The 23,441-nt window shown below is 43.6% G+C and overlaps 1 protein-coding gene and 1 pseudogene across 6 annotated transcripts in view; one reads left to right on the top strand and one right to left on the bottom strand.

The window, feature by feature from the left end:
• The first annotated feature begins 487 nt into the window (after window positions 1-487).
• UBE2E1 (ubiquitin conjugating enzyme E2 E1) overlaps window positions 488-23,441 on the top strand; it is an 84,604-nt gene continuing 61,650 nt past the window's right edge. For 2 of the 6 annotated variants that reach the window (XM_025375750.1, XM_025375751.1), the window contains exons 1-3: window positions 488-682; window positions 1,838-2,022; window positions 6,039-6,089. In XM_025375750.1, coding sequence (XP_025231535.1) covers window positions 1,871-2,022; window positions 6,039-6,089 — 203 coding nt within the window. In that variant the 5' untranslated portion in view covers window positions 488-682; window positions 1,838-1,870. Of the gene's footprint in view, window positions 683-1,837; window positions 2,023-5,017; window positions 5,106-6,038; window positions 6,090-23,441 lie in introns of those variants that run through there. The other 4 variants (XM_025375754.1, XM_025375755.1, XM_025375753.1 and 1 more) reach the window with 3 other exon arrangements.
• LOC112618382 overlaps window positions 20,085-23,441 on the bottom strand; it is a 54,745-nt pseudogene continuing 51,388 nt past the window's right edge.

The raw sequence follows: 23,441 nt of genomic DNA on the forward strand, positions 1-23,441 counted from the left end.
AAGTGTCAGTCCAAAGAAAACCCCTGTTGTGTGATTTTTTTATTCTCTTTAATCGCTTTTTAGGTGGAGTTCCCGCTGCATTCTCTAAAGTCTTTGCCACCACCAGATTACCATCTTTTTCACCAATTTGCTACCTCCCTACCCCTCTCCTTTCCAAAAGCCGTCACTGGAAAGAACTTTCTCTCGTGACCCCCCTATTCCATCCAGTTCCAATCACTCCCAGCGACCCCATCTCCATTGGCTTCCCCTCTCCCGCCCAGAATCCAGGTTCCCAAACCACTTAAGAGAAAATTCACACCCCTCGCCCCCTTCCCGGGCGTCTGGAGGAGGCGCTGGGGTGGGGGTGTGGGGGGGGGCACGGTTTCCTGGGGTCTCCTGGGTCTTCCTCGCGCACCCCCAGGAGGTGTTGCAGGGGGAGGGGAGCGAGGGTGGGTGGGACCGGGCCGGGTGGGGGAGGGGTGAGGGCGAGGAGGAGGAGGAGGAGGAGGAGGAGGAGGCGGCGGTGGCGGAGGAGTGGTGTGTGTGCGAGCGTGTGTGGCTGGGGGAAGCCATTGCCTGTTTAATAGTTGCTGTTGCTGCACTTCCGCTTCTCTCCCAGCGAGAGAGACACGAGTGGCCAGGCCCAGCCGCAGCCGCAGCAGCAGCCGCCGCGGCGGCACGGAGGAGCCAGACACAAAGAGAGGTACGGGGATCCCCCCAGCGGCCCGCCGCCCCCCGGCCGCGCCGCCGGGCCTCGGGGACACCCCTCGCCGCCTCCCCCGACTCGCGCCGCCGGGGCCGCCGGGCCGCCGGGCACGGGGCCGGAGAGGGGAGCGGAGAGGGGCTGGGGAGCCCCAGGGGTCCGGGGCCCGCCCGCGGGGGATGGGCAGGGACCCCGGGCCGCTTGGGGTGCGGGGGCCGCCCGCATCGGGGGCGGGGGTCATTGTGGCTCGAACTGTCAGCGCTGCCTCAAGAGCCCCCCACTGGCCACCGAGGGGGCCGGGAGCGGGGGTGGGGGGGAGTTGGGGGGGAGCCCCGTTTTCCCCAGGGGCGGGGGCTCACGGGGATTAACCCCTCCGGGGCGGAAGGGCTCATTGTTATTTCTTCGCTGCGGAGGCCGACCCCCCCCCACTCCCCGCCGCAGCCCCTATCCCCCTCCAGGAGTGGCGATCGGGCGTGTGCTCCGGGCCCCCTCCCGGCCGCGCAGCCGTGAGCGGGGCGGCCCAGAGGCAGGCAGGCCGGGAGGGGCGTCGGGGCGCGGCGCGGGGGGGCCTCGGGCCTCGTCGCCCCTGCCCCCCGCCGGCCTCTCCCTTCCCCCACCCGGGCACCCGCTCCCCGCCTCCGTCCCCCTGTTTCGGCTTCCTCTCTTACTCCTTCCCGCCCCTCCTCTCTTCCCGACCTCGCCAAACTCCTCTCGTGGCCCCACAGTCTCTCACCCGGGCCACCGGCCCCCCACCCCACGACCCCCGGAAAGCGGACAAAAACAGCCCCGAGGCCGGCCGGCTGCCGGGACCTTCCCTCCCTGCCCCGCCGTGGCGCCCCGCGCCCCCGCCCTGCCCTCCTTCGCCTCCCGGGCTACTCCCTCCCTGCCCAGCGGAGAGCCCCGGGGGGCGAGGGAGGGGCCGCTCTCCTAGCTCCAGACCGTTTTCCCACAGCGTTCCCCACTTGGGGCCAAAAATAAACAAGCCGCGTCCGATTTGCAAAAGCCTTAATGGGCCTGCAGACTTTGAAAAGCGAGTGGAGGGCGGTGGGCGGCCGCGTGCGCCCCTGGTCAATGCCCTCCTGACAGCACCCGAGTTCCTTATTTACACTGGCTGCATGGTTTGTGTGTTTCTGTTTTGTTTCCCTCCCCCTGCAGGGGCTGTTTGCGGGGTGGGGTGGGGGGTTCGCTATGTCGGATGACGATTCGAGGGCCAGCACCAGCTCCTCCTCATCTTCGTCTTCCAACCAGCAAACCGAGAAAGAAACAAACACCCCCAAGAAGAAGGAGAGTAAAGTCAGCATGAGCAAAAACTCCAAACTCCTCTCCACCAGCGCCAAGAGGTACCGTACTCTTTTTTTTTTTTCCATAGGCTTCCTATTTTCCGAACTGCCTCTTGCTGCATTTGGTCTGCCTCCCAATGAGGATAGCTTAAACGCTCCTCATGGTTTATGTGTTCTTAAAAATGAAAGAAGGGCCTTGGAAGCCCTAATTATTTTCTCTATTGCTGCTTGTTTTTTTTTTTTAAATCATTGCTCACATGCAGCTGTTGTGGCTTGCCTCTCGCATTTCTTGCTGAAGTTTGTAAGAATCTTCATTACTTTTATTAGTGACCCCCAAATCTGATTTCAGATTTCTTGTCCTACTAATGGTCGATCTGTGACCTTCCCCAAGGCCATCATCCCATTTCTTAATTACTAATACCAGCCCAGACACATGAAAATGAATTCTGTGACCATTTTACCTTCTCCTCACCTGTTGCATGGATGATCTTTTCTAAATAGAGCTTTCTTCACAAATTGCATAAGGAATAAGAAACTCGTATTAGCAGGTACAAAATTGAGTAGGTGAAGACATGTTTTATGGTGGAATTTAAAGAGATTTTTCTGAGAGTTGAGGCAAATGAATGAATCAGTAAGTGATTATAAAATAGTTATTCTAGGTTATTTTTGTGGTTCTCTTTTGTTCTCTTTAAAAACTTCAGTTTACCAAATTTCAGGGAAACTTGTCTTTTTTTCATGCTATTTGCTGTCCTCATGCTGTGAAAATGTTACGTTGCTTTATTTTTTCAATTTAAGCAGTCTCTCTTTTTCTTTATTCTTTTCCTCTTAAGGCTCTGGAGGTAGCTACTTGTTACTCCTGCCATCCTTCAGTAATATCCTCTGATCGCCATGACCCTTAAAATAATCTTTAGTGGATTCCTAGGAGCCCTGAGACACCCTTTCATAAATCCTTCTGCTATCAGAGTTAGGCAGTTGTTAAAAAGGTGGCAAACCAGGAAGATAGTAAGAAGTCCAAATGATGGGTTAGATAGGGATACCCGTCTTAAAAATTTTTTAAATAAAGTGGAACATGAGACTTTAGATCTCTCCACTGAGTAGTGAGCCTGAAAGTCAGGGTTTGAGAGTTTGTTCTGTCATTTTGCCTGACTTGTAATTTGAAAACTTGGCAGTGTTTTGGTGACCTAACCATGAGCTGATGAATGAGTGACTTTTTAAAAATAGTGTGGAGGTCTTAAGTGGCAAGGTGCCTCTGCAAGATTGTTCTCATTTTTATAGGTTTGGTTTGATTGTACAGCTTCTCAGGAGGCCTAACTGACCCTCACTGATTAGCCCTGTGTGGTTTTCCTGGAACCTGGCATCTACTCTGCCCACTTGGGACAGGCCCTTCCTTAACACTGCCCCCCACCTCAATCCTCTAGGCTCTTTGATCCTCATTCACTTTTTGGCCTCACGTGCTCAAGCCAGGATACTTGCTTTTGGTAATTTGCATTTTTATATTTTGCTGGATATCCCTGGTGTACATGAATATATTTGGGGGTAAAGACCCAGTTATCAACTAGAAAATACTCTGCTTTTATTGTGAGTGAATTACAGAGAGGGGGATTTTTTTCACTAGACGTACTTTGTCCTTTTATTTTAAACAAGTTAAAAATTTATCTGGAAGTTCTGGAAAAGAGATGGTAGGTGTAGAAAAATGAAAGGTGGGAAGCTACAAATAGTAATTTTACCTATAAATTAACATCAGTGCTTTTGTTTTGTTTTTGCAATGAATTTAGCTCCTTGATAATCTTGCTGAAAGAGTAGCTATTAGTGTTAAAGCAGACCTAAGGTTAATAGCAAAAGGTAAAAAAAAAAAAAAAAAAAAAAAAAAGGAGAGGGACAGTGTATCCAGGAAAGAGAATGGGGAAAATTGATGTTAGTGGGACCCTATAGAGGCTGTTCTGTGAAGTATATTGATTTGAAAGGTAGGTGTTGCCCATAGAATTGGAAGGGGCACATTCACCAGGAGAAGGAATGAAAAAGAAGCCTGAATTGGCAGACTAACAGGCTGCTAACTGCATGTTGGAAAGTGGTTTCTAAATCGTGGGTAGAGGAAAGCCCCCCATTGCAAGTGGTCTGAACAAGAATGACTCTCTGGAAATAGGTATGAGTTAGTCCTGCAAATCTCTTGCCAGTTTTTTGGAACTGCAAATGCTGTCTGTCAAGATGAAGTTGATACAGCTTTTTGGTATTAACACTTCTTAGGTATTAAAGAAACAACTACCTTTTTCGTGACTATTTTATAGTGGGAGTTGGGTTGGCAAGGAAGACAAGTCAATATGTATTTTTATATGCGTTGTGCTCCGGGGAGGAAATTTTTGCCTACGTGTGAAGGTTTTAAAATACAGTTATTCGAAAAGATGCAGGTAAAGAATCAGGAAACCAATGTTCCAAACTTTGAGTCTAATGTACAGTCATGAGTCAAACAGCAGGAGTATGAATGTCTCAGAAATGAAACGCTTTTTGGTAGCAGTAGAATTTAGCGGGACACAAATACGTGTCAATTGAGATTGTAAACAAACCCCTTTCTAAAGTTGACAGATTTGTAGGGACAGGAAATGTCCTCCAGTAGGAAAGTTTATAGAACCTCCCCCAGTCGTCGTCCTTAAAACCTATTCCTCATTACATATAGCTAGCCCGTCCTCCTACCCGCAGAAAACCTTTGGAAAGGGAAACGCATCCTTTGTGAATTAGATTGCTCTGTGTATGTGTGTGTGTTTAAAATTTTTTTAACTACAGTGCTGCCTCGGTGAGATTTTTAAGTTGTAACATAGCCCCACTGAGCTTTATATGATAGGAGGAGGAAAGGTTATAAAATTAGGCACCGTTTAGAAGGTGAAGAAGCTTAGAGTCCCCAAACTTTGTCGTATTAATTGATGCTCTAAGTGCCTAGGTAAGCAAAAGACAAAGGCCAGGGCTTGGTGTGAACTGCCTGGTGGCTTCGGCCTACGAGTGGGGGATGGGGCCCTTTGTGAAGTCGAGGGTTGGTGCGGAGGGAGAAAACTGCAGGTCCCCGGTCTGTGCCCAGTGTGAGCTAGAGAGCGGACCATGGAAAAGGAAGTGGGCAGACCCCGGGAAGTTAGAGGACGCCCTGGGAAAAGCAGGTCCGGGGAGGTGGGCCGAGAGTCCGGGCGAGCGTGCGGGGCGGAGGCAGGGTCCGGTGCACCTGTGCGGCCGCGGGCCGGCCACTGGGGGTCGGTGGTGCCCGAGGGGCAGGTGGGGGTGTTCGCGCCCTGCTTTCGCGCGCGGCCTCGGGCCGAGGTTCTGGGCGCCGGGAGAGGTGAGCTGGGGCGGCGTGGAACAGCCCCCGTGCGGGCACCCTGTTCCCCTCCCCCGCCCGCAACTTCACCGGCGAGGCGCGAGCCGTCGGGGGCGCGCGCGGGGTGGGGGCGGGGTGGCCGGGCGGTGGCAGCCCACCGCTAGGGAGCGACCTGCCGTCTGGGCCTCCCGGGCACCCCGCGACGGCTGGCAGGTCACTCGGGCCCGAGGGGCCTCGTGGGGAGCGGCCATGTTGGCGTCGTCACTGAGGACTCCGGGCGGGTCTGGTGTCGGGCGAGGCTTCGGACCTTTGACCTGTGGGGGGCGCCCTGCCGGGGTGGGCATGGGGGCATCTGAGGGGTGAAAGGGCCCCAAGGGGCAAGGAAGGCTGGAGGCTGGCGTCCTTCCCACGGACCGATGGCTGTGATCTCTCCGGCCTGGGGAGAGGAGGTGCAGGGGAGGGACTGAGGAAACCGGTCCGCAAGTGAGAAACTTTAAAATTAGGTCCTAAATGGAAAACACCGAGGAATAGAACTGCCCTGGTTTGCGAGGCAAGGTTGGAAGTCAAACTTCGTAGATGAGTCCAGGCCGCCTCACTGCCTCCGTGAAAAGTTTTTTCCTAAACTAGGGACCTGAAGCTCTTGATGTGTAGTTTCCTCTTTGCCCAGTAGAATCCAGTGATCGCGCTTAGGTTTCTCTGCAGACCTGCACGTTACAGGTGGGAGGCTTCCACGCCTTAATGTTTCTTGTGTTTGTCTTTCTCATTTCCCCCACTCCAGAATTCAGAAGGAGCTGGCGGACATCACTTTAGATCCTCCACCTAACTGCAGGTGAGTTGCTTTTCAGATTTTTTTCATTTTTAAATTCTTATAACCATTGTCTTGGGTTTTTCTTTTTATTATATACTTTTTCTTTTATTCTTTGGCTAATGCTTGTTATGGCACTAACATCACGTAACAGCTGAAATTTATTAATCTGAGTATAATGTTTTGATGAGCCTCTGACAAGCTCAGTACTGTTGAGAAGTAATGGATTTATTTGGAATGGAGTTTTACATATATGAAACAAAACTAAAGTAAATTTAAAGGTGTATCCTTGCCTAATCATGGGTCTTTGGTATGCCATTAAGGATGATGCAAAACCTTTTAGATGCGAAGGACATTTTGGTTTGGAAAACTGCTTTGCTATAGTAATCTCTTACTCAATCTGTGCTAAGCTAAGAGAACGTAGAGTTAAATACTGGATCTTCAAACACTCCGTAGCATATAGATTTTTTATTAGACTTTTGACAGAGCAATTCAGAAAACAATTTCTAGCTTTGATAAAGGTTTTCTTTTACATTGTGAGTTTAAACTCTTTCATGGGGGTGTTTTTTTCACTTGCTTTATTCCGACTATGTACATACGTGTGTTTCAGTTTCAAAACAAATTGAAACCAGCTTTCTAAGGGTTTGTTGATTGCAACTTTATTTAGAGAAGCCATTTTGCTACTGTTGAGTCAAGCTGGAAGACTTGATGACTTTACTAGATCAACAGTGAAGTGAGGGGTGACTTACAACTATGTATTAGAATAGAGTCATTCATTTAATGGAGGTCCTATAACTCCTATACTTTAAAAATTAAGTATAACATTTAACCTAGTTCTCAGGATCGGCGTTGGAAAGGAATGTGAGATTTCAGAAATACTCTAAACTTATTGGTAGGAGTAGAACTTACTGACAACAAAGTGTTCAGTGGCTGTACACAATTTTTAAGATGAGTGTGTGGGAATAGGTTGAAAAGCTAAATGAAATATTTTGTTTATTAACAGTGAACTTTGTAAACTAATTAGTGGATTAAATACAAAACGATTGCCATTTTGGTTACATTCGTTCTTAATGGTGATTAGGTGTGGGATGCTTTTCGGTGAAACTTTGTCCTGTTTTGTAAGGAAAGTCGTTTTGAGTTTGATATGGTCTTAAACTATAGTTTATAATTGAAGCACTTAATCATTCTGGGGAATTCTTTCATGGCCAATAATCTCTCAAGATGGTTGAGAAGTGGAGAAACAATAAGACGTAGGCCTAACTCATTGTTTTGATGGTGGTGGTTCAAATGGAAGCCTGTAGCTTCCCTTGGTTGTTTGTGTGGAATCCGTGTACATTCCCCAAGGTAGATCTGTGCTGTCTAGTTATTGCTCCTGCGGTATTGTGGTCTCCTATATGTGTGTTATTGATAACATTGATTAAAACATATAATGGCTTTCTTCTGAATAAGCACAATCAAATCTAAAATTATAAACCATTTGAAGATTTTCATGGGATTAATCATTTTAAAAAACAGCATAAGTACACTTAAGTTTCACATCATTTTAACTGAGTTTATGTGTGAGAAATTTATGCTCCTGAGGCATGTGGAACTTTTTTATCTTTGGGAAACCCTCCCAATTACCTCTTTAAGTGAAATGTTTGGGCATTACCTGTGGTCAGGGGATGCTCCAAACTGGGTGCCCGTTGGGTGATTGGTGTTAGGGAGACAAAGCTCAAAATACTAAATTTTTAGAAAAATCTCTGATTTCAGAGAAAATACGAGGCATCTTCATTTTGCAAGAGAATGTCTATGACATTGTCTTTTAACAATAAAGATGACTTTATTTTCCATTGGGGCCGTTTGAGTAATGTGAATTAAAATTTTTACTTTTGGTTGGCTTACTAATGGTGCTGTCTTAATGTTATATAGTAGTCCCAGTATTTAGCTCTCTTAAATGAGTTTGGTTTTACGTTTTGTGCTGTTACCTTTTGGGATTTAATTATTTAATATTTTAATGTACTTTATTGGAGATAAAGATAGATTATTTATTTATTTATTTATTTATTTATTTATTTTTTTTTTTTCTTTTTGAGACAGAGTCTCACTCTGTAGCCCAGGCTGGAGTGCAGTGGCATGATCTCAGCTCACTGCAACCTCCACCTCCCGGGTCCCGGTTCAAGCAATTCTCCTGCCTCAGCCTCCTGAGTAGCTAGGATTACAGGCACGTGCCACCATGCCCAGCTAGTTTTTGTATTTTGGGTAGAGACGGGGGTTTCACCATATTGGCCAGGCTGGTCTTGAACTCCCGACCTTGTCATCCACCTGCCTCTGCCTCCCAGAGTACTGGGATTACAGGCGTGAGCCACCACGCCCGGCCTTGGTGATCCTTTTTGAAGTCAGCATCCAATGAAAATCTATGAATTAAGCGATATATTAAGTGCATACATGTTTAAAATTACCCTCAGCATGAAAGCATGAGATTTGAATGAGTTACATAATTGGTTTTCATTAGTCTGTCTTATATTTCTACCCTTTGCTATACTTCCTTTCGTCAGTCAGCATTCAGTATGTAGTTTTAAACATGTTATTAAAATATGGCACTTGGCACATAGTAACTTCTCAGTAAACAGTTGATTATTGCAAATCAGAAGAATTGCTCCTCTTGAAGGAAGGTGCACTGATTGTGTTCACTAATTTTAGCACTTGGCAAAAATATTTGAAGTTACTGAGCATCAAAACTTATGTGAAATGCAGTTGCTCAATATATTATAATGTGTGAAAACATAAAATTAAATTCTTAATGTTGTATATTATGTTGGGTGGATATTTTTTAGAACACAGTACAGATTGTGTTCAATGACCCGGTCGAAAGTAATTTTAAGTAAGTATTTTCAAACTGCTTTATGTTGCCGTAGAAATCGAATTCTTAATTTTAGTATCTCTGAACTTAATTTAGTATCTCTGAACTATTTGTGTGTGTGTGTGTGCGTGCGCACACAAAATAGTTTCCCAACTCACTCTTCATTTTAGTTAGGCTTTTATTCCCGTATCATTTGGCTCTATTCTTTTAGGGGAAAAAATATGTTAACTTTGTAATGATTCCCTAAAGTGTGCCAGATCTTAGATTGTAAAATTATGCCTTTTAGATAGCTGATGAAATCTGGGCCGCTAGAGTCAGTTTTGCAGCCGATATTTATAACCCAGGGCTCAAACTTTGCTAAATTCACTAGTTATAACTAGCCTGTAGACATGAATGTCTGTAGACAGTATGTCTGTACAACTAAATGGCATAGTTTGCCTAAGTCCTTTAAACTTCAGATTTTATTTAATGAATACATTTGTATCATGAGTAAATGTCTCAGTGGTGACTTAACCTAAAAATTCGGATGGGGTGCTATTTTAGGATAAAATGCCTGAAAAGTCATTAAACACTTCAAGCATGGGCTCAAGCTATCCTCCTGCCTCAGGCCCCCAAGTAGCAGAAACTACAGGCGCTCGACACTACGCTTGGTTAATTCATTGTATTTTTTGTAGAGACCGGGTTTCACCTGTTGGCCAGGCTGATCTTAAACTCCTGGCCTCAAGCGGTCCACCCACTTTGCCCTTCCAAAGTGCTGGGATTACAGGCATGAGCCATGGTGACTGGCCCTGATACTAGTTTTTCTGTATGTGACAGAATTTCCATTTAGTCTTCTTTTGATAGCTTTTTTTTTTTTCTAACACTGCCTATATTTTAAATAGTTTTAAGCCATTGTATTATGCAAGAATACATGTTTTTGAAAAATTCAAATACAGAGGTTTGCGGAGTAAAAAGCAAAAGATAGTCCTGATGACTTCTTCTGATCCTGCTCATTGCACCCAGATGCTCCAAGTTAGCACTTTGTATACCTCCACCTAGTTTCTGTGAATTTATATTGTGTTTTTCTGACATTCCACTACCTCCTTGAATTGGTGGTAATAGTAATGAGATGTCAGTTCAGAAGTCCCAGGCTGCTCATCATGGTTCAGAATGAAAAAGATCCTTTTCTTGCAACGGTGGAGTGTTACATACCTCGTCCAGGTTCATCATGTTTTAAATGGTTGTTTGGGTATAAGAAATAGGTTCAGCAGAAGTCATCCTTGACAAAACCCTGTATCTTATGTGCTGAAAAGTATTCTTCCTTTTAGTATCTTTCATTTATCTGATGTTACTAAATGCGTTAAGGATAGAAGTGTGACTTAAACATCTGAATGATGTTTAGTTTCATCATTGCACTGTGTATACCTTTATGCATGTAGAGGCAGTGTTGAAAAATTGTGACAACCAGGAGACTGGGGTTTCAGCACAATCAAAATAGCACCCATACTAGGGTCAGGCTGTTGGGAATTAGATCAACACCAGGGTCCTTTCCTATTAGAGAGGAAAGAAACCTATCTGGAAATGAATTGCCTTTCAAATGAGTAGGAAGTCTTGTGGTGGTTGTGTTTACCAAAAGACTGTATCTGGATTGTAAAACTATACTATTGTTATTCCTCAGAAAGCTAAACAGAATTACCGTATGACCCAATAATTTTACGCCTAGCTATGTACCCTGAATAATTAAAAACAGAGGCTCAAACTTGTATGTCAGTATTCATAGCATTATTCATAGTAGGCAAAAAGTGGAAAAAACCCAAGTGTCTGTCAATAGATGAGTGGGTAAACAAAATGTGGTAATACATAAAATGGAATATTCGTTTATAAAAAGGAATGAAGTTCTGATGCATGGATACAACATGGATGAACCTTAAAAATGTTATACTAAGTGGGCCGGGTGTGGTGGCTCACGCCTGTAAACCACCTCAGGTGGCCTGCCTGAGGCGGGCAGATCACAAGGTCAGGAGATCCAGACCATCCTGGCGAACACGGTGAAAGCCCGTCTCTTAAAGAAACTCTGTATTCGTTAAGAAATAACTCCCCTGGCCGGGCGCGGTGGCTCACGCCTGTAATCCCGCACCTTGGGAGGCTGAGGTGGGCGGATCACAAGGTCAGGAAATCGAGACCACGGTGAAACCCCGTCTCTACTAAAAATACAAAAAATTAGCCGGGCGCGGTGGCGGGCGCCTGTAGTCCCAGCTACTCAGCAAGCTGAGGCAGGAGAATGGCGTGATCCCGGGAGGCGGAGCTTGCAGTGAGCCGAGATGGCGCCACTGCACTCCAGCCAGGGGGACAGAGCAAGACTCCGTCTCAAAAAAAAAAAAAAAAAAAGAAATAACTCCCCATTCTCCCCTCCCCTCAGTCCCTGAAAACCTCTAATCTACTGTCTGTCCTTACGAGTTTGCCTATTCTAGGTATTTCATATAAGTGGAATCATACACTATTTGTGGGTCTAGTTTATTTCACTTAGTATAACCTTTTTTTTTTTTTTAAGACGGGGTCTCACTCTGTCGCCCAGGCTGGAGTGCAGTGGCACGACCTCTGCTCACTGCAAGCTCCGTCTCCCAAGTTCACGCCATTCTCCCGCCTCAGCCTCCTGAGTAGCTGGGACTACAGGCGCCTGCCACCGCGCCCGGCTAATTTTTTGTATTTTTAGTAGAGACGGGGTTTCACCGTGGTCTCGATTTCCTGACCTTGTGATCCGCCCGCCTCAGCCTTCCAAAGTGCTGGGATTACAGGCGTGAGCCACCGCGCCCGGCCAGGGGAGTTATTTCTTAATGAATACAGAGTTTCTTTCTGAGGTGGTAAAAATTTTGGAAATAATGGTGATGGTTGCACAATATTGTGAATGTAATTAATGACACTAAATTGTACACTTGAAATGGTTAAATGGCAAATTTCATGTTATATATATTTTATCACAATAAACAGCTATACCACTGTTAAAATATTAATCAGTATTTTGAGAAAAATGCTTATAGCTTAGAAGGCAGCACTCACAGTTTTTGGGGATTCTTGTTAAGAACACGGATGTTAAATTTCTGTCACAAACTTTGAGGGCCTGTTATAAATGAAAAGGCACAAGCTGGGCATGGTGGCTCACGCCTGTAATCCCAGCACTTTGGGAGGCCGAGGTGGGTGGATCACCTGAGGTTAGGAGTTTGAGACCAGCCTGGCCAACGTGGTGAAACCTCGTCTCTCCCAAAAATACAAAAATTAGCCGGGCGTGGTGATGCGCGCCCGTAATCCCAGCTACTCTCGAGGCTGAGGCGGGAGAATCACTTGAGCCCCGGAGGCGGAGGTTGCAGTGAGCCGAGATCACACCACTGCACTCCGGCCTGAGCGACAGAGTGAGACCCTGTCTCAAAAAATAAAAGAAAAAAGAAAAGGCACTACCTTCAAGGAGTTCATAATCTAGTCAGGATGATAAGACATGCACACTCAGATTTTGAATGGTACTTGGAAATATAAATATTATTTGGCAAATAATAAAATGCAGATATCATGTTATAAAGTTTCAGAGGAGTGAGAGATTACTTTGACTTGAGTTTGAGGGATTGTGGCTGGAGAACTTAGTGATCTGGGAAGGCTTCATGGAGGAGGTGAGAAATGGGGTGGGGAAGAATAAGGGGTATTCCTGATGGAGGAAACAGTGTAAGCCAGGACAGCAGAGGGAAGACAGAAAAAGGACACTATTGGGCAGAAGTGAGTAAAAGCTGTGTCTGGAGAGTAAGAAACATTAATGGGAGAATAAATAGTAATAGATAAAGCTTGTGTTCTTCAGTGTCAGGCAAAGGTTTTAAATTTTATTTTGTAAATGCTGGAGAATCATTAAAACCCTTTTGAGTAGGGGCTGTCATTCAGATAGAGTTGGCTATCTGGGTAGAGACAGAGCAAGGATTGAGTGGAGCTCAGTAGGAACCAAGAGACTTCGAGATTGCTGCAGTAGTTCAGGTGGAAGGTCAAGATGGTCTGGGGTATAAGTGGTGGCCATCAAAGTGGAGAGGAAGGAGAGGTAGAAGACAGTAGAATCCATAGGACTTAGCCACTGATTTCGATATGGAGGACTTGAAAAGGAGTCAGGTTCTTCTGGGTGTTGGGAAAGTTGGTGGTGCATTAACAGAAATAAATAAGGCAGGAGGATGAACTGGCTTGAGGGAGGCAGAGATGTATAGACCCTGTCCGCAGGGTTAAAAAAAGGTTTTGTTATTTGCTTTGTTGATCATATACAATGCTTAGCATGTTGCTGCCACTTAGTAGGTCTTCAGTAAATATTTGCAGTTTGATTATATATTTGAGTTTATTATTAAATCAGTTATTGAACTCCCAGATCTACATGGCTTACTTTTAGATTAGATTAGATTAGATAAATTAAATAAACTTCCTAAAAGGCAAGGACAATGATTTCTGTCTTTGATTCTGACCCTACATGTTTTTCCCAGCTGCTTTAGTTTGACCATTTTCACAGCTACAGGAAAAGTTAAAAGAATGGTACAGCAAACTCTCACCCTTCACCCTGATTCCTCAGCAAAATTTCACCATATTTGCTCTGTCTCTCTCTTATCTCTATAATGTTAATTTTGTGGAGCCATTTGAAAGTGAGCTGTAGGCATTATGAGTCTTCCGTGTGTTTAGCTTTGCGCACATTGAATCTGAGGTGGCCTGACAGTGGAACTGAGGCTGGAACTGGTTTTAGTAGTCCACATTAGATTTGAAAGTTTGAGTGATGGTAAAGTGCACAAGATTGCCGAGATGGGAGGAGGAAAGAATTGTGCTCTGAGGGATGTCTATGGATGGAGGATGGGAAATGAAGAGGACTTGGAGAAAGGAATAGGAGGAAAGCCACAAGGTTGCAAAAGTCCCTAGAGGGAGATCAAGGAGATTTTCTCTTGGGGCTCTAAAGTATAAGAACTTCGGTGTATGTTTTGTAGGCTGAGAGGAAGAAGCAAATATAGAGACGAAAAGAGTAAAAATTGCTAGAGAGGCCGGGCACCGTGGCTCACGCCTGTAATCCCAGCACTTTGGGAGGAAGAGGCGGGGGGGATCACGAGGTTGGGAGACTGAGACCATCCTGGCTAACATGGTGAAACCCCATCTTTATTAAAAATACAAAAATTCAGCCAGGCGCGGTGGCCCGTGCCTGTAGTCCCAGCTACTCAGGAGGCTGAGGCAGAAGAATTGCTTGAACCCAGGAGGCAGGGGTTGCTGTAAGCCAAGATGGCGCCACTGTGTTCCAGCCTGGGAGACTGAGCGAGACTCAGTCTCAAAAAAATTAATTAATTAATTAATTAATTAAAATAAATTGCTAGAGAGGCAGATATAATGTTTTATAACTAATTATAGAGAAAGTGATGGCCCTAGAGAATTTAGGCCATAAGTGGGAGAATGTATAGTTAGAAAGGCTGGTAGCCTGGAATTTTCTAGAGGACTGGAAGCATTTTTGGTGCTTGAATAGCACTCTAGGTACTTGTATAGAACTGAAAAGAAGCAGCATCTTTCTGGTGTTACTTGGTTTGTGTTCTTTCCCAGCAGACTTGAAGTTCCTTGAGAGCAGGGATTATTATGTCTTTATATCCCTACAGTGTCCAAGAAAGGGTAGATAAACAATACATATTTGTTAAAACACAAAACACAAAAACCTAATTTGGTCTGATGGTTTAATAGAACATCTTCATTACCCTCTTCAGAAAATAATGGAAATTGCTGGGGAAATTGCTGTCACATTTTACAGCTGTCCATTGCTGGCAGTCTTTCTGAGTTGGCTCCCAAGCAGTTTTAGCAATTTTGACCTTCCTGCAATCACAGATAAGCTCTGGACATCAGTGTGGCAAAAAAAAGACGTGATCTCTACTGCAGGCTCGATTGAGAAAAGATGTATTGGAGAAAATATAACACCTTTGAATTGCTTGTTTTGACTTTGTAAGGTTTATCATCTATGTAATGTGGTGTGGACTCTTAGCCTACAGAGGTACAAATGGTAACCTTATTATAAAGTTACCATATGCTCTGCACTCCAGCCTGGGCAACAGAGCGAGACTCCGTCTCAAAAAAAAATTAAAAAAAAAAAAAAAAGTTACCATTTGCTAACAAGTGAGCAAGAGTCTAGGGCTGCTAAATACATTGAGTTCCTAGAGATGGTCCCCCAAGTCCTACAGTTATTCCGGATAGTTGGTTATGTTAGAGATGTTGGCACCCGCCTGAGACATCTGACACATTCCCTGTCACCAGTGAAGTGAAACTGAGTTTCATAATAAGCCCATTCTTATTCAGCCTCTTTTATGCAGCCATGCTCTAAAGTGAAACAAAAGACCTGGTAACTGGTGTCAGAATATGCTTCTAATCCTCTGGGAAACCTCCTCCTTTATAGGCTAAAAGCTCATCAAAGCCCCTGCTTGAGAACCGTAATCCAGGAACTCTGCTGTATGCTAATGGCTCTTTTCTTGAAATATATATGCACTGATTATGGATTGCTTTGTAGAGTCCATGACACATTACATAGATGATCAACCTTTGGAAGGCCAAGTTGATGTCCCATCCCACTCAGGAAATCTTACAAAGCCAAAGGTTTTCACATACAGAACATACTTAAGTTGTCACTGGGTTTTTGCTACAGTGACAGCAAACCGTTGGGGCAGTGTATTGTTCACTAATACTTTTAACAGAGTAGTTAAAAACTGAATTCTGTCTGCTTTCCAAAGTACATGCTGACCCGAATATGACAAAGTGAATGCATAGCCCTCTTATATAGCATTCAAAGGCAGATTTGCCACAGGTGCCATGTCTGACTTGTCTGTAGTGATCTGAGTCATTATTAAATTTTAAATAGTAACACGATGGGGAAGTCTTAGTAGGGTCTATTAGCATTGAAATGATGATCATTATCCATACTGCCAGTACATTGGCCATTTGTATTTATTTAAATTGATTGATGGAAAATTGATGTGGGATGGGCCTCTAGTAAATTCTACAGAAAAAGGCATTGAGGCACATTTTCAAACAGATGAGAGTAAGTAGAGTAACTTGGGATGATCTTACTTGGAGAAAAGTTTCAGATGTGATGCAGCTCAAAAAGTCAGCATTATTATGAAGCACTGTTATACATGTGACAGCAGCATGAGTAGATCAGATTGTAATCATTTAAAACATTAGCGTGTCTGCTGTGTGCTAGGCATTGTTCTATAGGTGACTAAAACAGACCTGGCCTCTGGCTTGTGAAACCTGAATTTTAGTAGACAATACAAACAGCAACTAAGCAAAAGGATTAGTACAATTTGTAATGACTAGTAGGAAAGAAATTGACAGAGTGCAGTGATGGAGAATAATTGGGGAAGGTATGAGGGTTACCTAGAGAAGGCTTACAAAGACATGTAGTCAAAGACCTAAAAGATAGGAAAGGAAATGGCCTTGTGAAAAGTACCACAAGACATCTGGGACAGAGGGAAGGTAAAAACAGGCCCTGAGGCGGGGACAAGTCAGGTGATGCTGATTATGTAAACCGTGGTGAGAGTTTGGATTTTTCTCAGTAGTGTTTTAAAAGGCTTTTCCCACCCTCCCTGCTGCATGGAAAATAGCTGGAAGGAAGACACTAGCGGAGGAGGGGAAACCAGAAAAGAGGATATTGCTCTGTTTCAAGCTAGCTGGTGCAGGTGGCTAGGATTAAGGTGGTGGCAGTGGAGATACGGTAGAACACAAGGACCTGTTGATGGATTGCATGTGACAGATGAGGGACAGGAACAAGAATGACTCCAAGCTTCTGTGTTTTTTTGCAGTTGGCTAGATGATGGTGATGTTTTGCTGAGAGGTAGACTCCTAGGCCTAGAGTAGGGCTGTAGAGTGTGCGTGTGGTGGGTGGCGGGGGAGATGAGGGCAGGGTGGAAATGACTCCTTTTTGGACTTGATAGATTTGAAATTATTCCCATGAGGCATCCAAATGCAGGTGTCAAAAATAAGTGAGACATAGGTAATTGGAGCTCTGAGGAATATTGTGAACTTGAACTACATACACATTTGCAAAGGAGACTTTACTAAATAGAGGCTCTTAAGTGTCTTGGGAATGCCTTTATCTCTCTTAGAAAGGAAAGGCGTCATGAGAAGAGTGCCCAGGATGGAGACTCAGGCATGTGGCATTTATAAGTGTACAGTAGGAAAAGCCAGCAAAGAAGACAGAAGGAAAATAAGAGAGCGTGGTATTAGAAAGCAGTGAGCAGAAAGTTTTGAGGTAGAGTGATCAAGTGGGAAATGGTGCTGTGCAGTAGAAAAAGATGAAGACCAGCAAGTGACCACTGGATTTTACCTCAGGTTTGTTGGTGACCTTCACATGTCAAACCTTGTTTAGAGGAGAGACAATGGAAAAGGAGGAATGATATTCAAGAATGAAAATCTGTTTGTATTACTCTTCCTAGTTAAAATATTTCATTGTATTTATCCAGAAAAGTGATGTAGTTTTATCTACTTTCTACGCTTTCGGGCAGAATTTCTTAACACGGTATATATAATTTTGGGGGGAGGATGGGGAAAGGGCCTACTGCCATTTTCAGTGAATTCTCAAAGGATTTTTTTTTCTGATCGCCCCTCTTTCCTCACCAAAAAAAGTTAATTTCTACTTTACGAGATTCAAGTCCTTTGTAATCTTTAGGTTAACGTTGTACCATGGATGTTACAAGTAAATAGTGTCAGGTTCATGTAGTACATCTTGATGAATCTCTCTTACAAGACTTGGTTTGAAACTACTGGATAAATTGGAAAATCAGTAAATTGCTGCTGCCATCGTTAAAAATGTTTTACATGCTTTGATTTGCATTGACCTTTTGTATTCTGTTCAAGCTGGAGAATGCACTAGAATGAGTTGGGTATATGTATATACTTTTAACACAGCATAAGTTATTCATCATATTTAATGTTTTTCATCCCGCCCCCACCCCACCCCCGCCGTCACTGCCTCCCTTCCACAGACGAAGCCTTGCTGTGTCGCCCAGGCTGGAGTGCAGTAATGCCTTGGCTCACTGTAACCTCTGCCTCCTGGGTTCTAGCGATTCTCCCGTCTCAGCCTCCTGAGTAGCTGGGGTTACAGGCATGTGCCACCATGCCTGCTTAATTTTTGTATTTTTAGTGGAGATGAGGTTTCACCATGTTGGCCAGGCTGGTCTCAAACTCCTGACCTTGTGATCCACCTGCCTTGGCCTCCCAAAGTGCTGGATTACAGGCATGAGCCTCTGCGCCCAGCCTGTTTCTCGTCCTTTTAATATGGGCTGTTATGTTAATGCTTTACATTGAATAACCTAGAACTCTTAAAGCATCATATAAGCATTATCTTTTTAATTGTCCACTGACTGTGTCTTAATAATTTGTTTCAGATTATGCCAAATACTCTTGGTCCTGCTTAACTTGATAATTGAGGGTAGAATTAAGAAAGTTTTAGGATTAGGAATCATTCTTCTAATTCAGAAAGTAATTAGTTGGAATCACAAAAGCGTTAGGTACTGTACTGCCAGAGAAAAGCAACAAATAATATGTGGAACCACAAATGTTTTGGCTGCATAGGAATTTTGCTGCACAAGTAATTTAAATTGTTCCTACTACCACTTACAGCCTTTCCTCCTTGTGGGAGTACATCTCAATTTTTAAGGTAATTTATTAGAATTGGTGTTATAAAAATTTATTTCTTAGCAGACTTTGCTACAACACATTTATCCTAAATAAAAGGAGATTGTTGACTTAGCAGAGAAAAAGACCCTAAAAGAAAACATTTGTTTTATTACAAGCACCCAGGAGGATTTTTTGTAAACATGAAAGATACCTTTCCTCTAACCTAAGTAAATATTTCAGAACAAATGTATGTTAAGTGATTATAGTAATGTGTGTGCAGAGACTGGCAGTAAAGTTAGCAGCATCATATACTACTTGCTAGTATATCACACTGCTTTGGCCTTTTTCTGAGTAACCCTCTCTCTCAAAGTCCTCAGAATGCCTAACTTCATCCTTCAGGGAGATGGGTAACCCCCGAAAAGACATTTATTTTTTGTAGCTTGGTATTCTGAGATGTTCTCACATCCAAAGTAAACATTGTCAAGTGATTTGGACCATTCCTAAAGTAAATCATATATTGAGGACACAGTTCTTGTTAAAACTGAAATTTGAAGTTGTTGCCATTCTCTGCATCCACACTACTGGATTCTATGTAGATGTGGGGATTTCTCCTTCTACATTTTAGTGTAACTATTTACATTTACCTGTATTGGGAGGAAATTATATGTTGTAGCAAGTTAAGACACATGATTTTGGTAAAAAAGTAAAAACTTGGCCGGGCGCGGTGGCTCAAGCCTGTAATCCCAGCACTTTGGGAGGCTGAGATGGGCAGATCACGAGGTCAGGAGATCGAGACTGTGCTGGCTAACACGGTGAAACCCCGTCTCTACTAAAAAATACAAAAAATTAGCCGGGTGAGGTGGCGGGCGCCTGTAGTCCCAGCTACTCGAGAGGCTGAGGCAGGAGAATGGCGTGAACCCGGGAGGCGGAGCTTGCAGTGAGCTGAGATCCGGCCACTGCACTCCAGCCTGGGCGACAGAGCGAGACTCCGTCTCAAAAAAAAAAAAAGTAAAAACTTGTTACGATCTTGGAGCCCAAACTTATTTGTTATGGAGATTTGGACCTAGGAAGGACCGGATGCTCCCTTCTCTGTCCCTGTGTCCTGTTTATTGTGAGGTGTATATTGATAACGAATTTGTGAAGAAAGGCATTCTTTGATGACTTAGCAGAGAAAAAAGTGATAGTAATTTTATGCATCCTGTCTCCAGATGACTGGTACTATGTTTTACTTTCTCCTCTTTTCATTTCTCCAGAGCCACTCTTAAAATCTTTCTAGTTAATGGTTTGTTATAGTCCAATTTTTATTGCTTTCCAAGATTTGAACTTTCTATCTGAATGTAAGCCCCCCTCCAAAAGCAGTCATCTTTCAGTTCTGAAGCTCCTCTCATACCCTTCAAGCCCCTCAAAGAGCACTAGGTTTGAGGATGATAGCATTTACTCATTGTCCTTTGACCTGAATATGCCTAGAAAGAAATGCTATGTTGGATCTCAGTATACCTAATAACAATCCTGCAGGCTGAATTTGCATTTTCCTTTCTGGTTGAAATCTTGTCAGTTTACTTGTGCATTTCTGACTTTGTCCCATTCTGGTGTGCTTCCTCCCCTTCCTGCTCCCTTAAGAAAAAGAAAAAAACGGTTAGTCAGTTCAGGGAAGTTTTCTCAGAAATTTCTGTGGACAGTGCTAACTTAAGCCAGAAAACAGTTTGTGACACTTGACTTTTCAAGGAGGAGATAAGATTTTGTGTACCCAGACTGTATGTATCAGTTATTATGGGGCTGAACTTTGAAAGTATGACTAATTCCCCAACAAGTCATATGCCGAACCTCGTAGGATTAGTACTTACATTTCTTGAATTAATTTTAAAAATGTGTAACATACTACACACACATCATTTGCATCATGAGGATTGTCCCTACTAATGAGATTTTTGTTTGTTCCAGTTAAATCTTACTCCTAGTTTTGCAAGTGTATTCAGACCTGGCATGGTTGTCAGTGACTCAGCTGGGGTGGGCAGGGCAGCCTCCAACCTGCCCCACCTGTGTTTCTCTGCCTGTTTACTTGTGACCTAGGCTGAGCAGTACAAATCATTGACAACACTGGCAGTGCTTTGGTCTGTGCCTGCCCTGGCTTATTCCACTTTTTGGTCCTTTGATTTAAGATGCAGTTACAACCAGTGGCTCCTCACTATGTTCAGTCATTCATTCTAATATTTATTGGGCATTTACTCTTGTGCCAGGTACTGAAGATACAGCAGCAGAAAAGAGACTGTCTCTGCACTCATGGAAGTTTTGTTCATATAGAGGGAGGTACAGTAGAAGAAACAAATGTACAAAAGTAATTTCAGAAAACAGTACCAAGAAATTAAAATAGAGTAAAATGGTTTAGTGAGTGACTGGGCAGGTTGGGACATTGGTTGGTGCTACATTGGGGAAATGACCCTGAATGGTGACAAGGACCCAACCATGAGAAGGGCATTTTAGGCTGAAGGACAGCAGATAGAAAGGTGCTGAGTAGGGTAGGCCAGTGTGGCTGGACATAGTGAATGAGGATGAGAGTGGTAGGCAATGAGGTAGGCAGGGGTCAGATTTTATTCAAATTTCAGTAGAAAGCCATGGGAGAACTTTAAATGGAGGAGTGAAATACTAGGTATTTGGAGAATACCTCACATAAAATTTCCTACTCATGAAAAGAGAGAAGGCGGGTGCAGTCGGGCATGCCTATATTCCCAGCTGTTAGGAGACTGAGGCTGGAGGATCACTCAAGGCTGGGAGTTTGAAGCTGTGGTGTGTACTGTGATTGCACCTGTGAGTAGCCACTGCACTCCAACCTGGGCAACATAGTGAGAGCCTCATTTAAAAAAAAAATTAGGATTCTGTTCAGTGTTTTGAAAAAATCATATTAAAAAATAGAGGTTGGCCGGGCACGGTGGCTCATGCCTGTAATCCCAGCACTTTGGGAGGCCGAGGCGGGCGGATCACGAGGTCAGGAGATGGAGACCATCCTGGCTAACATGGTGAAACCCTGTCTCTACTAAAAATACAAAAAATTAGCCGGGCGTGGTGGTGGGCGCCTGTAGTCCCAGCTACTTGGGAGGCTGAGGCAGGAGAATGGCCTGGGAGGTGGAGCTTGCAGTGTGCCGAGATCGCGCCACTGCACTCTAGCCTGGGGGACGGAGCGAGACCCCGCCTCAAAAAAAAAAAAAAAAAAAAAATAGAGGTTATGCAGATACTCTGTAAAACTTTTTTTGGCATTATATGCAGTTTTACTGACCGTTATGTAACAGTTCCATTATATCTAGATATCTGTGTTTTTAACAAATCTAGACATTTTGCAAAAGCTGAAGACATGTTACCAGAAATTGGTGTCTCAACCAGTGAAAGGAAGTACAGCATTACTCAGCTGGTCTTGCCATAAAGGTTGGATGAAGTATGAATGTTTGTAATGCATACGTGGTATTTAAAGCTAACAGAAACAACTTAGTTGTCTTTGTAGCGTACTTGCCTTGGTTCCTGGCTGTTCACCTGAAGTGAGGACAGCCTGAGTCTGGCAATAGGGAAGCATCGAGAGTTTGGCTTCCTCCTTCTTCAGACCAACAACAGCAAATGACACAGCAGGGAAGCTAGGAGAGTTGGGCACCTTGGAAACAGGGAACCTCAGCAGTCTGGGAGGCAGCTCGCCAGAACTCCTCCCAGCCCTCACTTGGTTATCTGTGATATCGAAAAGATTTATCTCTACGGTGTGAAGCCCCAAACCTGTGATATGACTATGGAGGGAGAATGCTTTCCAATTGTCTTGATTTGGTAGATACTTCTGTGGAGTTGTAATTTTTTCTTAGTTTTTTGTTATGATAGCTGAAATATTTGTTCTGAAGGGGAGGTCTAAACACAGGTAATAAAGCTAATGAAGAGATTGGAGTAGCAGTGTAATCATTCTTGGACATGTATTTTAAACTTTAGGTACTAAATCCCTTTTTGATATATATGCTATAAAAATGACTTATAAAATGAAATGTAATTCTAGCATATCTTAAACTGTTGCCAGGAGGTTTTTGGGTTGCACTGATAAGAAATTACATGATTTCTTGCAGAAGGGTCATTTGTCTTGCTAAAGGACCAGTTTCTCATGACTCCCTCACTCTCCCCGCTAATAAACAGCTAAGAAAAGGGCCCCTAGGAATTTTTTTTTCACTTATCCATTATAAAAAGTTATTCACAATTCTTAAAGGGACAAAATTTCAGTGCAGACAAAACATGGCTATTTGCCCAAAGGGAAAAACCACCAAATAATAAAAAACAAAACAAAACACATGCACACACACACAAATCGTGTATTTTGTATTTGGCTTTGGGGTGAATTTTGGTAATTCTAAAATGATATGAATGCATGAATATATCCAGTATTCTGGGTGTTCATTCACTTTATACAAAATAATGAAGGAACAGTAGAAAGCCTGATTTATGATATTCTGGACAGCTCTTCAGATTTACTATACGAATTTTAGCTTAGTTTCTTTTTGCTTCACACTGTGCTGTGGAGATTTTAAAAATAGGATAAAGCTTTAATAATAACAGCTAACTTTGTTAAGTATGTCAATATGATTGTTATTCTCATTTTATAAATGAGGAAAGAGAGCCTTAAAATACTTAAGTACCTTGCCCAAGGTCACTAGGCTCTTAAGTGGAGAAGCTAGTATTTAGGCCCTAGCCTTCAAAGCCTAACTATTATGCTCTACTGCCTCTTATAGTGGCTTTATGAATTACAGACCTTCCTTTGAGTTGTTGATGTTAAATTTTACTCATATGCAGAGCTGTATTTAAATTTAAAAAGAGGCTTATTTTATAACATTGCCGCTGATATTTTTCATTGGAATTGCCGTCTACCTCTACTTGTTCTCCAGTGTAGATTTAATTAT

This window comes from Theropithecus gelada, chromosome 2 (genome assembly GCF_003255815.1).
Source record: "Theropithecus gelada isolate Dixy chromosome 2, Tgel_1.0, whole genome shotgun sequence".
Classification (NCBI taxonomy): Eukaryota; Metazoa; Chordata; class Mammalia; order Primates; family Cercopithecidae; genus Theropithecus; species Theropithecus gelada.